General features: G+C 39.6%; 1 protein-coding gene across 1 annotated transcript; it reads right to left on the reverse strand.

Moving 5' to 3' along the window:
* Positions 1-15,331, reverse strand: LOC132768380 (keratin, type II cytoskeletal 4-like). Its single transcript, XM_060764197.2, has 9 exons — positions 14,485-15,331; positions 10,500-10,711; positions 9,683-9,743; positions 8,157-8,252; positions 5,372-5,536; positions 4,533-4,658; positions 2,875-3,095; positions 1,863-1,891; positions 1-1,730 (listed from the first exon to the last, which is right to left on the reverse strand). The coding sequence occupies exons 1-9, from the start codon at positions 15,211-15,213 to the stop codon at positions 1,174-1,176; spliced, it is 2,196 nt and encodes a 731-aa protein (XP_060620180.2). The 5' UTR covers positions 15,214-15,331; the 3' UTR covers positions 1-1,173.
* Between the last annotated feature and the right edge of the window lie 376 nt (positions 15,332-15,707).

The raw sequence follows: 15,707 nt of genomic DNA on the forward strand, positions 1-15,707 counted from the left end.
CAGAGTGCATGCATGCAGTTTATTGGAAGTACAGAAGAGGTTCAGGAATTCTTGATAAAAGACAAAGTATAAGCAGTGATGTTTCAGCAATGTAGATACAAAAGGCACAAGATGTTTTCAAGTGTTCCTTAAACAGAATAGCAGTGCATGCATTGAATTATGGGTAGCACATACAAATATGTAATCATTTGTAACTAGAATCAATGTTGGATTTCACAGGAAAAAAATGAAACTACCTAATGTGTTTTTAAGTTTCATGGGGGTTTTTTTAATGGCCGAAACTTATGTTTTGCCATAGAAACTTGAGTAAGATTATAGATGTAAAACAGTTACAGATATACTCCCCAAACATGCACTCTCTGCCAGCCCAAACCAATACCTCTCCAAAATACATTCTGAACCCAAAACATGGATATTTAATTCAAGCTTCTAACAATTTGGGGCTATAAATGCCAATCCCCTATCCCTTAATCTGTTGTAAGTCTAGTTATAACAGCAGTATATATTGTATATTGAGGGAAATGATGTAGTGTAATATGAACATGTACACAGAGGGACCAACAAAAGAAAATCTATATTGAAATACATATGTATTTAAATTTTCTTTATGGGCCAAAGTGAGAGAGAGACAAAGAGACATATTTTATTTGCAGTTCCACCATAGCTAGTTAATGCATTACTTCCCTTTCTGAAATGCTTTGCTAGGCACTATACAGCACAGAGAACTTAATTGTTTGTCCTAACTTAGTGTATCTAACAAAATTAGGATGTGAAAAGGAAGAGGAAATCATCTTTTGTGGAGGGAGAGTGCTTGAATAGTGAAAATAAATCCTAAAGACAAATACCCAATCACTAAAGTGAAGCCACGGTGATCTACAAAATACCATTATTTTGGGCATTTTTTCTGGCCTTAAAATGTTTTTGGTGCAATTATTTTTCTAGTGCATGGCTGATACCAGTCAGTCAAAGCTTGCATTTGGGATTGCAATTTGCAATCCCCAGCCAGGGGTCTCTACTGGTTGAGAGATTATCCTCAGCCAAAGATTTCTACTGGCTGAGAGATTTTGGTACCTTTACTCACAAAAAGGATTTTCTCCCCAAGATCAACCATCAATATGTAGATTCAGCCAACCCAATCTTGGTGCAGTTTTTTTTCTTCCCAGGGTTTGGGCCTCAAAAGGCAGTTTTTCTGACTGAAGAGCCAATATGTATATTTCTGACTTCACTTCGGGAGCCACCATGCATGCTCCCTGAGAAACCTCCACCAGATCCAACAGCATACACACCAGAGGTGTGCGTTCCAATTCCAGAGCCTCCAATACTATGACCTCCACTGCCTCCAGCTCCTCCCACTACATGGTGGATCCCACCATGGTGCCCACTTGCACAGCTCCCATCAACAGAGATACCTGAGCTGTGCCTTCCACCCCCAGCACCTACCACATGCTTAGTGGTAACGCTAGAGCCAAAGCCACCCACTCCTCCAGACCCACTTCCAGAGGCGTGTTTAATTCTATATCCGACTCCCGATGCCCTGCCAACTGAGCCAGCAGATGCCCTGGAACCAAGTGTGTGGATACATCCTGCACTTCCAGAACTGAACCCTTCTCCCACTCCACTGTAGGTGCCAACGCCATGTTCTAGGCCTCTCCCCATAGCACCACTGTAGGCCATTGCGCCTCCCATGCCAACAGCACATTCACCAACCGGATAGCCTCCACTGACCATTGCTGAAAGAAAGATGGACAAAGACAGGTTCTGTTACTTTGATGGTAAAACTCAAATCCAGAAGAAACAAAACAAAAATCCCATACAGGGTGCTTAAACTTTTTTGAAAAGGGTGCATGGTACCATATACTCACTGACACTGACAGGGTTTCCCGTGCATATCCTGTTGGGAAAACAAAAGCATGATTTATTCACTTTTTCACAAGGGCAAGGGTTTTTTGTATTCTTTTTTTAAAGTCATGAGATATTGAAGAGTTGTTGACTTTACTACTTCATTTTTAGAAGGCCTTAGGTTTACACCATGATTGGGAATCCTGCATTCCAACCAGCAACTCCCCTAAAATGTTCCATGAAGAAGAATTGCATTTTCAATACACTATATTCTGCCCATATTGGGTAGGTTCAATGGAACTTTGTGCAAGAAGGTGCTATTCCAAAATCCTGTTCTGGAAACACTGAAAATCTTTCTTATGGCTTCTGAGATTTCATAAGATGCCACACATGTTCTTCAGGCCTATCTTCACAGATAAAAAGGTTAGAAATGTCAAAAAGAAGTTTCTAAAGTTGTTAAATTCTGTCTGTAGTAATGAGCTTCATACTTCTTTGTGTTTCCCTATTCATTTGTGAGCTCAGTTGCATTATATTTCAATTTTCCAACCCTCAGTTCAGCACCTCTCCCCTTTTGCAGAAAGTGTCTTTACCTGGTTGCCCTCCTCCCCACATTATTCCTAACTCTATGAGATAGGTACGACATAGACCCAATGTATTCCGTGTCTTTCACGCTTAGTGGTCTGCAGCCCAGATTTCATCTACAGAACACATTTAGAACACTTTGATGCCATTCTAAAGATTCTTAGGATTGGTAGTTTTTAAAGGTTGCACCTCACCAAGCACAAACACCCAGATCTTGTAAGATGTTGCCTTGGCAGGTAAAGTAGAATCATAGTACTAAACATATGTAGTGTGACAAAGATCTCAGCTTACCCAAGGCATAACTCAATATTTTAAATATTATGCCACATTGGCACCTCATGCCATCTCTTTACAATCTTGGGGTGTATTATGTCTATTTAAATATATGCTTCCTTTTTTTAGCCTCTTTTACATGTCAGTGAAAGTAGGAATGTATCCAAAAGTATGCCCCACCTGCTCTCTTCTCCTTCCAGCATCATTTTGTAGGTAGCAATCTCAATGTCCAGGGCCATCTTCGTATTGAGAAGGTCCTGGTAATCTCGGAGCAAACTTGCCAATTTATCTTTTGACTGCTGATAAGCATTCTGCAATTCGGCATGCTTATTCCGGGCATCTTTTAAAGCAATGTCACCACGCTGCTCAGCATCACAGATAGCTGACTGCAGACTGGAAACCTGGGAAGGAGGGGAGTACAAAAATTAGCAAAACATTTGCCAGGACGCAAAACTTAAAAAGAGGTTAAAAGGGCAACTTAGGTGCCTCCCTGAAGAAGTATAGTCAACCTCCATATGTACAAATTTCATACACGCTATTCTGGTTACATAAACTGGTCACACCTGCTCTCTAGGGCTGGGCGGTTTCGTTTCGTTAATTTGTAATTCGTTAATAATTCGTTAATTTTTTCAATTACAAAACAATAACGAACCATTCTGGAGCAATTTTTTAAAAAAACGATTTTTTAAATAGTTTTGTAAATGCTTCATATTTCGTTATTGTATTCGTTTCGTTATTGTTTTGAGGTCGTTTCGTTATTATTTCCGCATGTCTGGGGCAAGTTTTATGGTTGTTTTTTGTTTAATTAGTGAAAAAAAATTATAATATCACACCAACAGTCAACAACAGAGGGAGAGGGAAGCTTCAGAAGTTTTTGGAGGTTTTTTAGCGTATTTCGCGGTCGCGTCCGCCATTAACGAATCGATTCGTTATTGTTTCGGAAATCGATTCGTTAATGTTTTGTAATTTTTTTCACATTTACGAAATTTCGTAAATATCGAACTTTTTTAAAGGAAAATGTTGTAATTATTTTAAATAACGAAACGCAAAAAAACCCCAAAAAACGAATCGATTTTAGAAACAAATTTTTCCGTTGTTACCCAGGCCTACTGCTCTCACAGTGTAATGGAAGATGCTAAAATCCATCACCAGTACTTAATCAAAAAACATCTGACAGACCAGTCAGTATTTCTGTGTGGAATGAGGAGGGGACAAAAATGTTTCTTCTTGGAGTACAATTCTCAGAACCCACCCATCACACTAAGTGGTCATGTCAAACAGAATATCCTGAGAATATCATCCAAAAAGTGCAAATTTACCAAGTCAAGTTCAGAGTTATTCTCAGAAAAGGCAAATATAAAGAACAAAGACCAGAAAATCTGCCAGGAAACTTTTCTTATTTAGGTGTATCTATTTCTGGTGGCACCTTCTGAAATAGATCAAGGATGGCATTAGATTTCACTATGGAGCAACATTTGAAAAAAAAAACCTGTTCCTGTTTTGAAAGTGTTATTTCCTGTTTAATTGTTCAGTATTTACTTTGAAAGTAGTTGCTATCCTCCAAAAAACCCTTTATTTTTGTGGCTGCCACTAACTATGTTGAATTTGTTGAGACTCTAGGAGATATTCACTGAAAAACTACAGCAACAATTTTTTACAGTTTAATACACTTTCCCCATATTTTAATGATAAAACCAATTAGGAAATGGCATTTATAACCCAGGAACAAAAATTGTGTTACATAGTTTTGTCTTATGGTTGGTAATGTTGCCTCTGCCAAGTGACCAAGTTTATCCATGGTAACTGAGAAAATACTAAAGCAAGATTTAGTGCCCTACCTGCTTCTTTGCATTTCCAAGATCAGTTCGAAGCCTTTGAGTTACTCTATTGAGCTCTGCAATCTCATGTTGATTACATTTAAGTTCTTCATTGAATTTGCTTCGGTTATTCTGAATCTCTGCAATCTAGTGAACGGAACAACAGTGAATTAGTAACATGACTCAGGATAATCGTCATTTGACCATGTGGTGTTATCTTTTTGTGCAAGGTTGGCAATCAGTATTTTACTTCCTATAATGCATTTCTATGAAAAAAGGCAACTCTGAAACACACTATATGCTGATGTATTTAACATATGACCAATACATCATTCCAAAGAATGAATATGTGACCATTCAAGTGAAACTTAACTGTGCACCTTGTTTCCAAAAAAAAACTATATCTGAACTCTGTGGATTGTAGTGCCCTCATCAGTAGGGCTTACTTTTTCTAGTTATGACTGGTATAGTGACTGTAAATTATATATGATGAGGACAATGGTGATGGCTTTCATTGGAAAAAATTAATATGCAGTCATTAGAGTTCAGATTCAAATGAATAATCTCCATCGGAATTCACAATGATACAGATCTGAGTAAATCTGCTTATAACTGCACCATAATGTTATCCTTTTGTCAGAAGTGGAGTGCTGGAGTTTGGGTAAAACACAGCACAGACATGAATATGGAATAGATGCCATTCCACACAAAATCAAATGTGCATATGGAAGATGATTGCTTAACTAACTGCTGATTGCAATTCAAATTACAATAGCACCACTGACTTGGAATGGAATCATATTCTTCCAGAAGCTGCTGAAAATAGCTATTCACTGTCATTCTGCCAAATAAATACTGACCTTATTGTGGTAAAAGGCTTCAGCTTCTTGTTTGCTGTTATGAGCAATATTCTGATACCAGTTTTCTACATTCTGAAGAATGAGGTCCATGTGCAGGTCTCGCGTATTGTCCATTTTCAGAACGACTGAAGTGTCTAAGATCTGGCTGTCCAGTTGACTCAACTCCTGAGAAACATTAAGAAAAGTTCACACATCACTTTACCACTTAAGAGAGATAGTGATCATTCCTTTTCAACCTGCTATGGTTCTGTCAGATGGGCTGCATATCATAGCCAACTTGTCCAATGGTTAGGAATTCTGGGAGATGAAGTCAATGTGCACCATTGTTCTAAACTTTATTAAGACAAATGCTGTGAAAATATGCTGGATAAAAATCAGGGCACTGTCAGGGATGGGGGTCCTCTTGGTATATTGACCTCTGGTGGTACCCCTCACATATCTCTGAGTACTTCATTTGCGCTTCCCACATTTCTCTGCTTGCTCTCTTTCTCTTTTACCCACATGGGGGAAGAGGGGCAGGGAGAAAGAGTGACAAGAAAAAGACTACAGAAAAGAAGCATTTTTTTCTGAAAATTGTCTCCCACCCACCAAAGCATGCATGATGATCGCACTTGACACCTTCCTGCATATGTTGGTCTAGGTCTGCATCCAATAGATTTCTGCTAATGGCAGCCCTAATATAAAATAACCACCAAAGGTTTAGTGTTCTATCCAAAGACAGGCTTTTGCAAAACAACCTCAAATACACATTAAAATGAGACCTAGATTCTGACAAGGGAATTCTGGGAAACTTTTGATTGATTAGATCACACAATTAGAGATTGCAATACCAATGACAGACTTCCCATAGATAATATTAGTAAAATCATAGACTTGAAGAATGCAACCCTCTCTCTCTCCCTCCCTTCCTTTCTTCTGCTAGCAATGGAACCCTGTACGAGAGACATTTCAATATTACAGATGCAGGAGAAAAATTGAACAAAAATTGGGAAATCAGTTCCCATCCCTGATCTCTCTTATGTCCCCTGTCTTCCAGGGTCCCTAGCATTGCAACCATTACTACATGTCTGATACTACAGCAGAATCTAGTTAAACTGATAGAGAAATAACTACAAAATAGTTCTTGAATCTACCAACATGTAGCTCTCATGTATAGTGAGATGTTCAGTATTACTTCATTTCAGTGTTGAGAGAAAAGTACTGCCACTGAAATGGTATCCCATCAGATAAGCCCATATGTAGCTTTGGGGTACAACTACACTAGTTTGAAGCTGGCTTGCAGCCACGGTGACAAAACAAGAAACATCAAACAGAAGCATCAATTTCCCAGTTCCTTGGGGTCAAATAGTTGATCATTGCTCAAGATGTCTATTGAGCTGGTGGATATGGATGGAAGCTATTAATCAGAGGTATAATGGTAGTGTTACCATCTACTACTACTACTACTACTCCTAAGCCAGTGAGCAAAGGTACACCTTCAGCTGTTTCCTGAAGACAGGGGAGGGGGCCATATTTAACTCCTTAGGAAGGGAGTTCCAGAAGTAGGGGGAGGCCATGGACAAGGCCCATTCACTTGTTCCCACCAGCCACACTTGGGACGGGGTGGGACCGAGAGCAGGACCTCTTCTGATGACTGTAGTGTCCAAGTTGGTCTATAATGGGAGATGCAGTTCATCAAATAGTCTGGATCTGAGCCATTAGGGCTTTAAAGGTAAGAACCAGCACTTTGTATTTAGCCTGGAAGCCAGTGGAGCTGCTGTACCATGGGGGTGGCTCTCTCCCTGAACGGCACTCCAATTAGTAACCTGGCTGCCGATCCCTGGGCCATTTGAAGTTTCCAAACTATCTTCAAAGGTAGCCCCATGTAGAGAGTGTTGTAGTAGTCCAAATGAGGTGTGACTAAGGCATGGACTACTATGGACAAGTCTGGCATCTCAAGGTATGGGCGCAGCTGGTGAACAAGTTTTAACTGTGCAAAGGTGCTCCTGGCGTCGCCAGTACCTGGGGTTCCAGGGTCAGCAATGAGTCCAGCATCACCACCAGACTGCGAACCTGTGTTTTCAGGGAGAGTACAACCCCATCCAACAGAGGTTGAAATCCCACACCCTTATCCGCCTTATGACTGACCAGGAGTACCTCTGTCTTGTCTAGATTTAGTTTCAGCTGGCAATAGGCTAATCAAGGGCATGGCTAGCAGTAGGCTAATCAGCCCCTTGAAAGCAGTAATTAATTACCTTCTCTCTTAAATGTCATTTTCCTTTTTAAAAAATCCCATATGCCTCTAGTACACTGATGCTCATCTCTGCAGGAAATGGGGAAAACCCTGCAAAGTGGTTTGAGGCCAGGTTCCATGGTAAATGTAATTATCTTCCTGATCTCAAACCAGTTCCAGACATAGTAGTCTGATGACCTGTGCTGCAAAACCAGTTCTTCCCAAGAAGTGCCCACAGTTAAATTCCATTTTATACAAAATCCGATATAAGGCCCTCAGTTGTTTCTTGTGAACTGCCCTAAAACTGGTGGGAAGCCACACACAGGCTAGATGATTGACTGGGTTGCAAAGAAAGGGAGGAAGGATAATGCCTCCTGGCTTCCAAGGTGGCTGCTTTCCTATGTGTGTGAACACAGAAGTATGGAAGTATGCATGCATGTACATATACATATGTTAAAACCCTTGGTTCTTACAATTGAAAATGTTTTGCCCACCCATTTGTAGTAGGTAATTTTGCTATTTTCTGTTTCTCTGCAAAGTTCCTCACAAGTTTCATATGATGTGAAATCTTACCTCTGCAAAGACACATCTCAGAACTTCCAACTCCTGTGCCAGAACATCCACTTTAGATTCCAGCTCTTCTTTGGTCAGGAACACACAATCGACATCCTAGGGTGGGAGGAGATGCCAGAGAAGAAAGCGAAAGAGGAAGAAAAACTTGTAAAAATAGGAAATGTTTAAATGGCCAGAATCTATCTTTCCTGTCCTGGAATCCATGTTCTCATTCTTTTAAAAAAAACCCATAGGTTTCACATAGAAAACTTCCATGGGCTTCACACAAACATTTCTTATTTTTCCAATGGCAAAAGAAAAATAGGAAAATTGTGTATGAGGAAAGAAGGCTAAAGTTATTAATGAGAAAAATTACACGTTGCACTCCACATTTGCTGATAGATTAATTAGAGATTGTATTAATATGCTCTCTGGAGGAATAGATAGGCCTACCACCAGTGGTTGACCATAGAATCACTGAAGGGCCTAGAGAGTCCTAGAAATAATACTTCTCTAGACATTTGTGAGTATCCAATGTGATTCTATGGTCATGTATTTCAAAAGAGGGGCTCTCTCAGGTTAAAAAAAATAAAATAAAAGGGTTTTTAAAAATCCCTTTTCCAATTTTGACAAGCTTTGTGACCCTAATTCCAACAAATGTGAAGGACCCACTGTACTATTGTAATCAGATAAGCTCTGAAATGTATGTATTAAGTTTAGACCACCCCTTCTTTTCCTTTCTATCTCCTGAAGAAATTTAATGCAGATTACTTTTGAACTTAGAACTCACTTTGCAGCAAATGAAGTAAGATGAGGTCAAAGGGGGGGGGGGGGGAGGCACCAGGAGAAATCAGAACAGCTGATTGGATTAACACAGATTTGATGAGGGCTGTGCCTGCTGGCAGTGGGTATATTTATATTTATTCAGAAGTAGAGTGAAATGACATTTTCCTCCAAGTAAGTGTTAGATTTTTAAGGACCGCATCTCGGCCTATGAGCCCACGAGGACCTTGAGATCATCTGGGGAGGCCCTTCTCTCGATCCCGCCTGCCTCACAGGCACGTCTGGCGGGGACGAGAGAGAGGGCCTTCTCGGTGGTGGCCCCCCGGCTGTGGAACTCCCTCCCTGCTGACATCAGACAGGCGCCCTCCCTTATGGCCTTTCGTAAGGGCCTGAAGACATGGCTTTTCGAGATGGCATTCAACTGAGTGCTATGTTACTGGAAATGACAACCGGAATGGATTACGACTACGAGATTGATTACGATTCCATGATAAGACGGAGCGGATTATTTTAGTATAATTAGATGTTGTGTACTAGTAATATGTTAGTTTTGTTGTCTTGGCTCATTGTAAAGTGTCTTTTATGTGCTGTACACCGCCACGAGTCGCCCTAGGGCTGAGAGCGGCGGTTAATAAATGCAGGAAATAAATAAATAAATAAATAAATAAATAAAGATACTGTCTTCTAGACTGGACAGAAAAGATAAAATGCAGCACATATTCTTGCTCTCCAGAGTTCTTCTTTCCCAAAACAAAATATATTACCTTTTTGAGTACCACAAACTCATTCTCTGCTGAGGTACGTCGATTGACTTCTTCTTCATATCTGTTAAAGAGCGAGATAGAGAGAAAGAAAGAGAAAAAATGTGGGTTTGATCTTGTTGTCAAGAGAAAATCAAGCCAGGATTTGGTATGCTAGGACTTTGGCCACAGAAGACATGTTTTTTCATAAGTACTTTTGGTAGCTGGAAAAAGCCGTTCCTTTTTGGGGATTTTTTAGAATCCTAAAGATGTTGAGTGAGAGTAATCAGTGAACCAGTGGGCTAGAATTGTTCACTAATAATGATACAGAAACTTGCTCTGTCTTTATCTCCATCAACCATGTAGTACCAGAGCAGAACCATGTAGTACCAGAATACAGAAACTGTTTTCCTTCACTATTTCCTTATGCTGTTCTAATTATCTAGTATTTAGAAACTGCTTGGGATAGAAGGAATATTCACTATTATTCATTTTCTGGCCCCCAAAATGGTTACACAACACCCAGAATGAACAATACGATCTTTCTCTCTCTCTCTCTCTCTCTCTCTCTCTCTGTGTGTGTGTGTGTGTGTGTGTGTGTGAATTGTGGGACTTTGCACACTATTAATTGAAGCTCCAAAACTTTTTTCAGACTGCATAATGTGCTGGGAGATTCTAGAAAAAGATAGGTTAACAGAGAGAGTAAATAGTGATTCCACTGCACTATCTGCATTAATTTTAAAAATCTATCTGTAGAACTCTGCCCATGTAGGCTTTTCTTGTTGTGGTAATACAAATGAAAGATTTCCAGGTACCAATCTACCAAACTGGGCTTACTCACTTAGACCTGTATTCTTCAACCAGCTCCTGCATATTCTTCTGTTCATGTTCCAGTTTCCCTCTTTCACTTAAAAGACACTCCAGCTGCTTCTTCAAAGTGGCAATGAAATTCTCATAATAAGCTTCAAGGTTCTTCTTTGCAGGTTGGACACACTGGTTCAGGAGTTCCCACTTGGTGGCAAGCACCTTGTTCTGCTGCTCCAGGGATCGAACCTGAGAAGAATATATTACCCAGTCACATTTCTCAATTAGCAGAATATGTTTACAAAGACTAATGTCTTATTATACACTATAGCTGATGAGGGCCAGTGCAAAAGAGTACAGGGCTTTTGTTTCTTTAATAAATGCATAAACCAAAGGTTTCAAGATATGACGCTGATGCCAACCTAGTTATCACAGATGTAGAGTCCTCTTCTTTTTTGCATCTGGCCATCTGAATAAGCGCACAATTGGTTGTGAGGTGTAGAATTTTCTCCTTATGTCTCTCTCTCAATCATTCATCCTGGGGCACTCTATTCCCACCTGAGGACCCCACCTATGGAGTCCAGATGTTGTAGCCATGCTGAGACCACTTCAGCCCCACTGTACCAGATGGCTGAAAAGTTCCATGAGAACTCTCAGCTACTGTGGATGCCCCAGCAGAAGTGCCTATATAACCAGAGACAAACAGGTCCTGTGTGGACAGCAGAGCAGTCTACACCAGACTCGGTCTTGCTATCTAAGCAAAGTAAATAAATAAAGTAAATAAATATCTACAGTGTGCCAAAGCCATGCAATTGCTTCAGTGTTTTAGCCTGGAGAATTCCTCAACTTTTCTTAAGGTGGGACTAAACCAAAAGTCATAGAATGTCATGAAAAAGCCAGTTGTTGCTGCAGTATTAGGACCATGTAAATGAGCACCAAGTCTCCTTCCTCAGATGCTTAGCTAGCTACCACCCTTTGCATACTGATATTATAGACCAGCACAGCTGCATCTTTGGATTCTATAAATATAAATGTTATTTGAAAGATAATTCAACATTTTATAAACTTAGAAACATTAAAATTCATGAACAGACTATATAAAAACCACAGCACACCATTGATAGCCCATCGTAATGTGTTTCTAAAATTATAATGGTGTAAGAATGACTTGATTTGCCAATGGAAGGAAAAATGGAGCCATCCTTTCCTCCTTAAGGAGGATATTCCAGAGCTCAGAGCAGCCACCAAGAGCACTCTTGTCCCCACCAAATGAACTTGGAAAGGTGGAGGATCACAGATCTCCCCATTAACTTGTAGAGCTCCAGGGAGCTCACAAAGAATTATAAAGTTCTAATATCCTGAACCCAACCCATTATTTTTAGTATCTCTCTCTCTTTTTCTGCTGTTGCTACCATAGATAAATAGAGCAAAGCGGGCATTTTGGATGGGGGTATTTTTGTGAAAAGAAGTGAGGAAAGCAAGTCTTCAAGAAGAATTCTTTCAATCTCTTTGTTGTGTGTGTGTGTATTAAAATAATGCATTATATAAAATACTGCATCCACTTCTATTTTGGACAATTGCATGCTCTGCAGAGAATGAACAGATAGACTGTAGAATGATGGATTGCATAGCTTCAAAGAATACAGGTGTTAGAACAGACATATGAATGTTGCTCTTTTGTATGAAAAACTTCCAGTGTGCACTAAATGATCACAGCAAGAAGAGGGCTACATTAGGTTCTTGTGGGTTTCGCCTGCATCTATGGCAAGCATCCTCAGAGGTAGTGAGGTCACTACCTCTGAAGATGCTTGCCACAGATGCAGGCGAAACGTCAGGAGAAAATGCCTCTAGAACATGGCCATATAGCCCGAAAAAAACCCACAAGAACCTAGTGATTCCAGCCATGAAAGCCTTCGACAATACAGAGGGCTACACGTTTTTCTTCTATTTACTGTGGTTATTTCTCATATATAAAGAGCTTGGCATATCAGGCAAGTATGAAACAAATGACACACACCCAGAATCTCCATAATAACATACAATCTGAAGTGGTACGAGTCATCATTCTGTCATTTTGATCTACCATCTCATGTTGTATTAGGGGTAAAAAAAAGTTCATAAAACAAATGCCTCAGTGTATAATTTAGTCATAATCTTCAAATTGCACTTAATGTCCTGAAACCAAATGCAAGCACATTTTTCGTGCTCATTGACTTAAGTGCAGGGTTATGCATTTGTGTCTATTTCATGCTAGAAATGAATAAACAATCCAAGCATAGATCCAAAAGAGAAGTTATGGAAAATGACCTATATTAATGTTGTTCAGTTATAGTGGATATTATAAAGAATACTTTAACATTATTTTTAAAACTTTTATTTTTTATTATCACATTTTTAGTATTTTTTTCTTGTTTCAGCATTTTAAAAATGTCCTGCATCCAATGCCAGAAGAAAGGTGAATATAATTAAAATAAAATACACATTCCCAACACTTTCAAGGTTTCTCTGCCAAAGAGTGATGATTCCTTATCAAACTATCATTAAAGAGAACAGCCAAGAAAAAAATGAAGTTGCCTTGTTTCTAATTTGTTCCATGAGTTAATTTAATTTTTCAGTTAGCTGCAATGATACAAGGTATTTTATTGTTCTATTGTATGTACAGTATATTCCATCTCCCCCCTCAAAAAAAGCTGGCGCTAAAAATGGCCATAAACAGTGATATAATGAATAATTGCAAGTGTCCAAATTTTAAGGTGAGAGGTTTTGTTAGTTTCAAGACAAACTGTTTACTGAATCCCAAGAACGAAACAAAACGTACCCTCCATCACCCTAAAAGTACTTTCTAACCTCAGTAGGAGCAAGAGTATAATATACAATTCCTTGGTTCTATGCCTATGTTTCAGTTTTCAAAATTCAATCAAAACACTTGTCAAATGCGTGTGCTTGTGTGTGTATAAAAATTGAAATATTCAAAACCTCTAAGGCCCCTTCTACACTACTTTATATTTCAGGATCTGATCGCAGATTACCTGCTTATGCCAGATTATATGGCAGTAGAGACTCATATAATCCAGTTCAAAGTAGATAATCTGGGATCAGATCCTGGCATATAGGGACACTATGGAAGAGGTTGTAGATCCAGCTTTAGAATACACTAAGTAACAAAATTTGGGGGGGGGATTGTTCCTGGTTTGAAAGTGTTTAATTGTGTGGTACTTAACTTTGAAAGTAATTGTTATATTCCAGAAACTTTGTTTTGTGGTTGTCACAAACTATGTTGAATTGGTTGAGACTCTATGAGATATCCACTGAAAACCTATAGCAAAATATGCTACAGGGATGTCCCTCAAAAACATTTTTTACACCTTTTATATGTTTTTATGATAGAACCAATTAGGAAATGACACTTCTAACCCAGGAACAAAAATTATGTTACATAGAGAGTGATATCATCCAGGGAGAAAAGTTTTTGAACTTTTTTTGTTTTCATGTGGAGGAACAAAATGGAGTACAGATTTATGATTCGAGTAATTCTCCATCTCAAAAATCTTATAAAAGGCAGATGCAAAACACATTTTGTTACATATAGTAATTTATCCGTACATGCAGCTGTTTTATTTGAGGTGGTTAAATTAATAGTAATAATATAACAAGAGCAACAAGAAACCAACTGACTTTCTCTTTCTAAAGCTGTGTCATGTTTGCAGTGTGACATAAACATACTAACTAACAGTATCATGTTTTATGCATGATGTTTCTTCTTAATGGAAGATTGTATGTGCATATGCAGATTGTGTGTATGCATCTTAGATGTGGAAATATTTCTATGTTGAAAGAAAGTATTTTGAGAAGTAAATTCAAAAGGAAGATGTTAAGCAAAGAAACACAAGTGATCAAAGGAAGTTTTCCTTCAGAATGAGGGAATGGTATAAAAAAGATGCTAAAAGAAAGGAGTAAAGTTGGTCAGCACTTAATTTTTAAACTGAGGATAGAGAGAGGAAAATAGATAGCAATGCTCTTACCTTGTCAATGAAGCAAGCAAACTGGTTGTTCAAAGTCTTCATCTCCTCTTTCTCATGGGTCCGTGCTTTCTGCTCTTCTGGATCCACTCCAACGGAAAGTGGCTTCAAGAGGCGCTCATCAATGGAGACCCCTCGTATCCCCTCACCCCTCCCACCACCTGCCACACTTCCAATTCGACCTGTAAAAGCCCCCTGGGACTGAGGCCCACCATAACCTCCAACAAAGCCTCCACCATAGCTCATGCCACCAGTACCTTGGCTTCCAACATTAATAACTTGAACAGGCACCCCTTGACCATGTGCACCTCTGCCTTGACCACTGATCCCCATGCCTTGTCCTCCCATACCTATGCCCCCTTGACCAGGCATGGCCATAATGTGCCCACCCATACCCATTGTTTGACCTGGCAGACTTCTACCTGGCCCACCCATACTTACACCTTGATTCCCTATGCATTGACCACCCAAGACCATACCTTGGCCACCAATACCTCCCATACCTTGACCAACCATACCACCATAGGTTTGCCCTCCATATCCCTGGCCACAAGCTATCCGTTGGCTTCTGCTTCCAATGTTATTAAGACTTCTGCTGGAGTAGCCACCAGCTCCAACTGGCTGGCACACAGGGATGTATCTGCCTTGACTACCACCCAGACCACCAATGACAGAAGCAGAGGAGAAGTTCCTTCGTCCAGGAAAGCACTGGGGACCACCACATATGTTCATGGTAGCTTTTTAGGGGGTGGGGAAGTTAAGCAGGCTATATGAATGAAGCAAGGGAATGAGGGAACAGCAAAGGAGAAAGAAAAGAGCGGGGAAATCCTTTGATTTGAAACCAAGAGCATCTCTCTTATATATGGCTCAAGAGCTGCATCGGGTGCAAAAAAAACCCATCAAATCAAGCAGCTTGGGTTTGGTTTGCCTAGCAGCTAGAAATGGTTTCTTTAGTACAACCTATGCTCCAGAGCAAATACTTATCATACATGGGATAGCGTGAAATTAAAAAAAACTTGCTATGCTTGCAAGCTTCCCTCTAAGAAGCTTTTATGTTTTACTTTAATTAATCTGCTTCCTCACAGTATGTAATTATCAGTCATCCAAATACTTCAAGTGGCTTGGTTATGGGTGAGTTTCACTTGCAGATTCATCCCTTTTAATTTTAATTATGTGAGGGAAGGTACCATTATTTTTGAAGAGCAAGATGGCATGGATTTATTTAT

This window comes from Anolis sagrei, chromosome 2 (genome assembly GCF_037176765.1).
Source record: "Anolis sagrei isolate rAnoSag1 chromosome 2, rAnoSag1.mat, whole genome shotgun sequence".
Lineage (NCBI taxonomy): Eukaryota > Metazoa > Chordata > Lepidosauria > Squamata > Dactyloidae > Anolis > Anolis sagrei.

Excerpts from the sequence above, each read along its gene's own strand:
- LOC132768380 (XM_060764197.2), bottom strand. The coding sequence starts at position 15,213 with ATGAACATATGTGGTGGTCCCCAGTGCTTTCCTGGACGAAGGAACTTC. Across the intron at positions 9,744-10,499 it reads GTTGAAGAATACAGGTCTAA|ATATGAAGAAGAAGTCAATC; the intron begins GTGAGTAAGCCC and ends GCTCTTTAACAG. Across the intron at positions 3,096-4,532 it reads TTGGAAATGCAAAGAAGCAG|GTTTCCAGTCTGCAGTCAGC; the intron begins GTAGGGCACTAA and ends CCTCCTTCCCAG.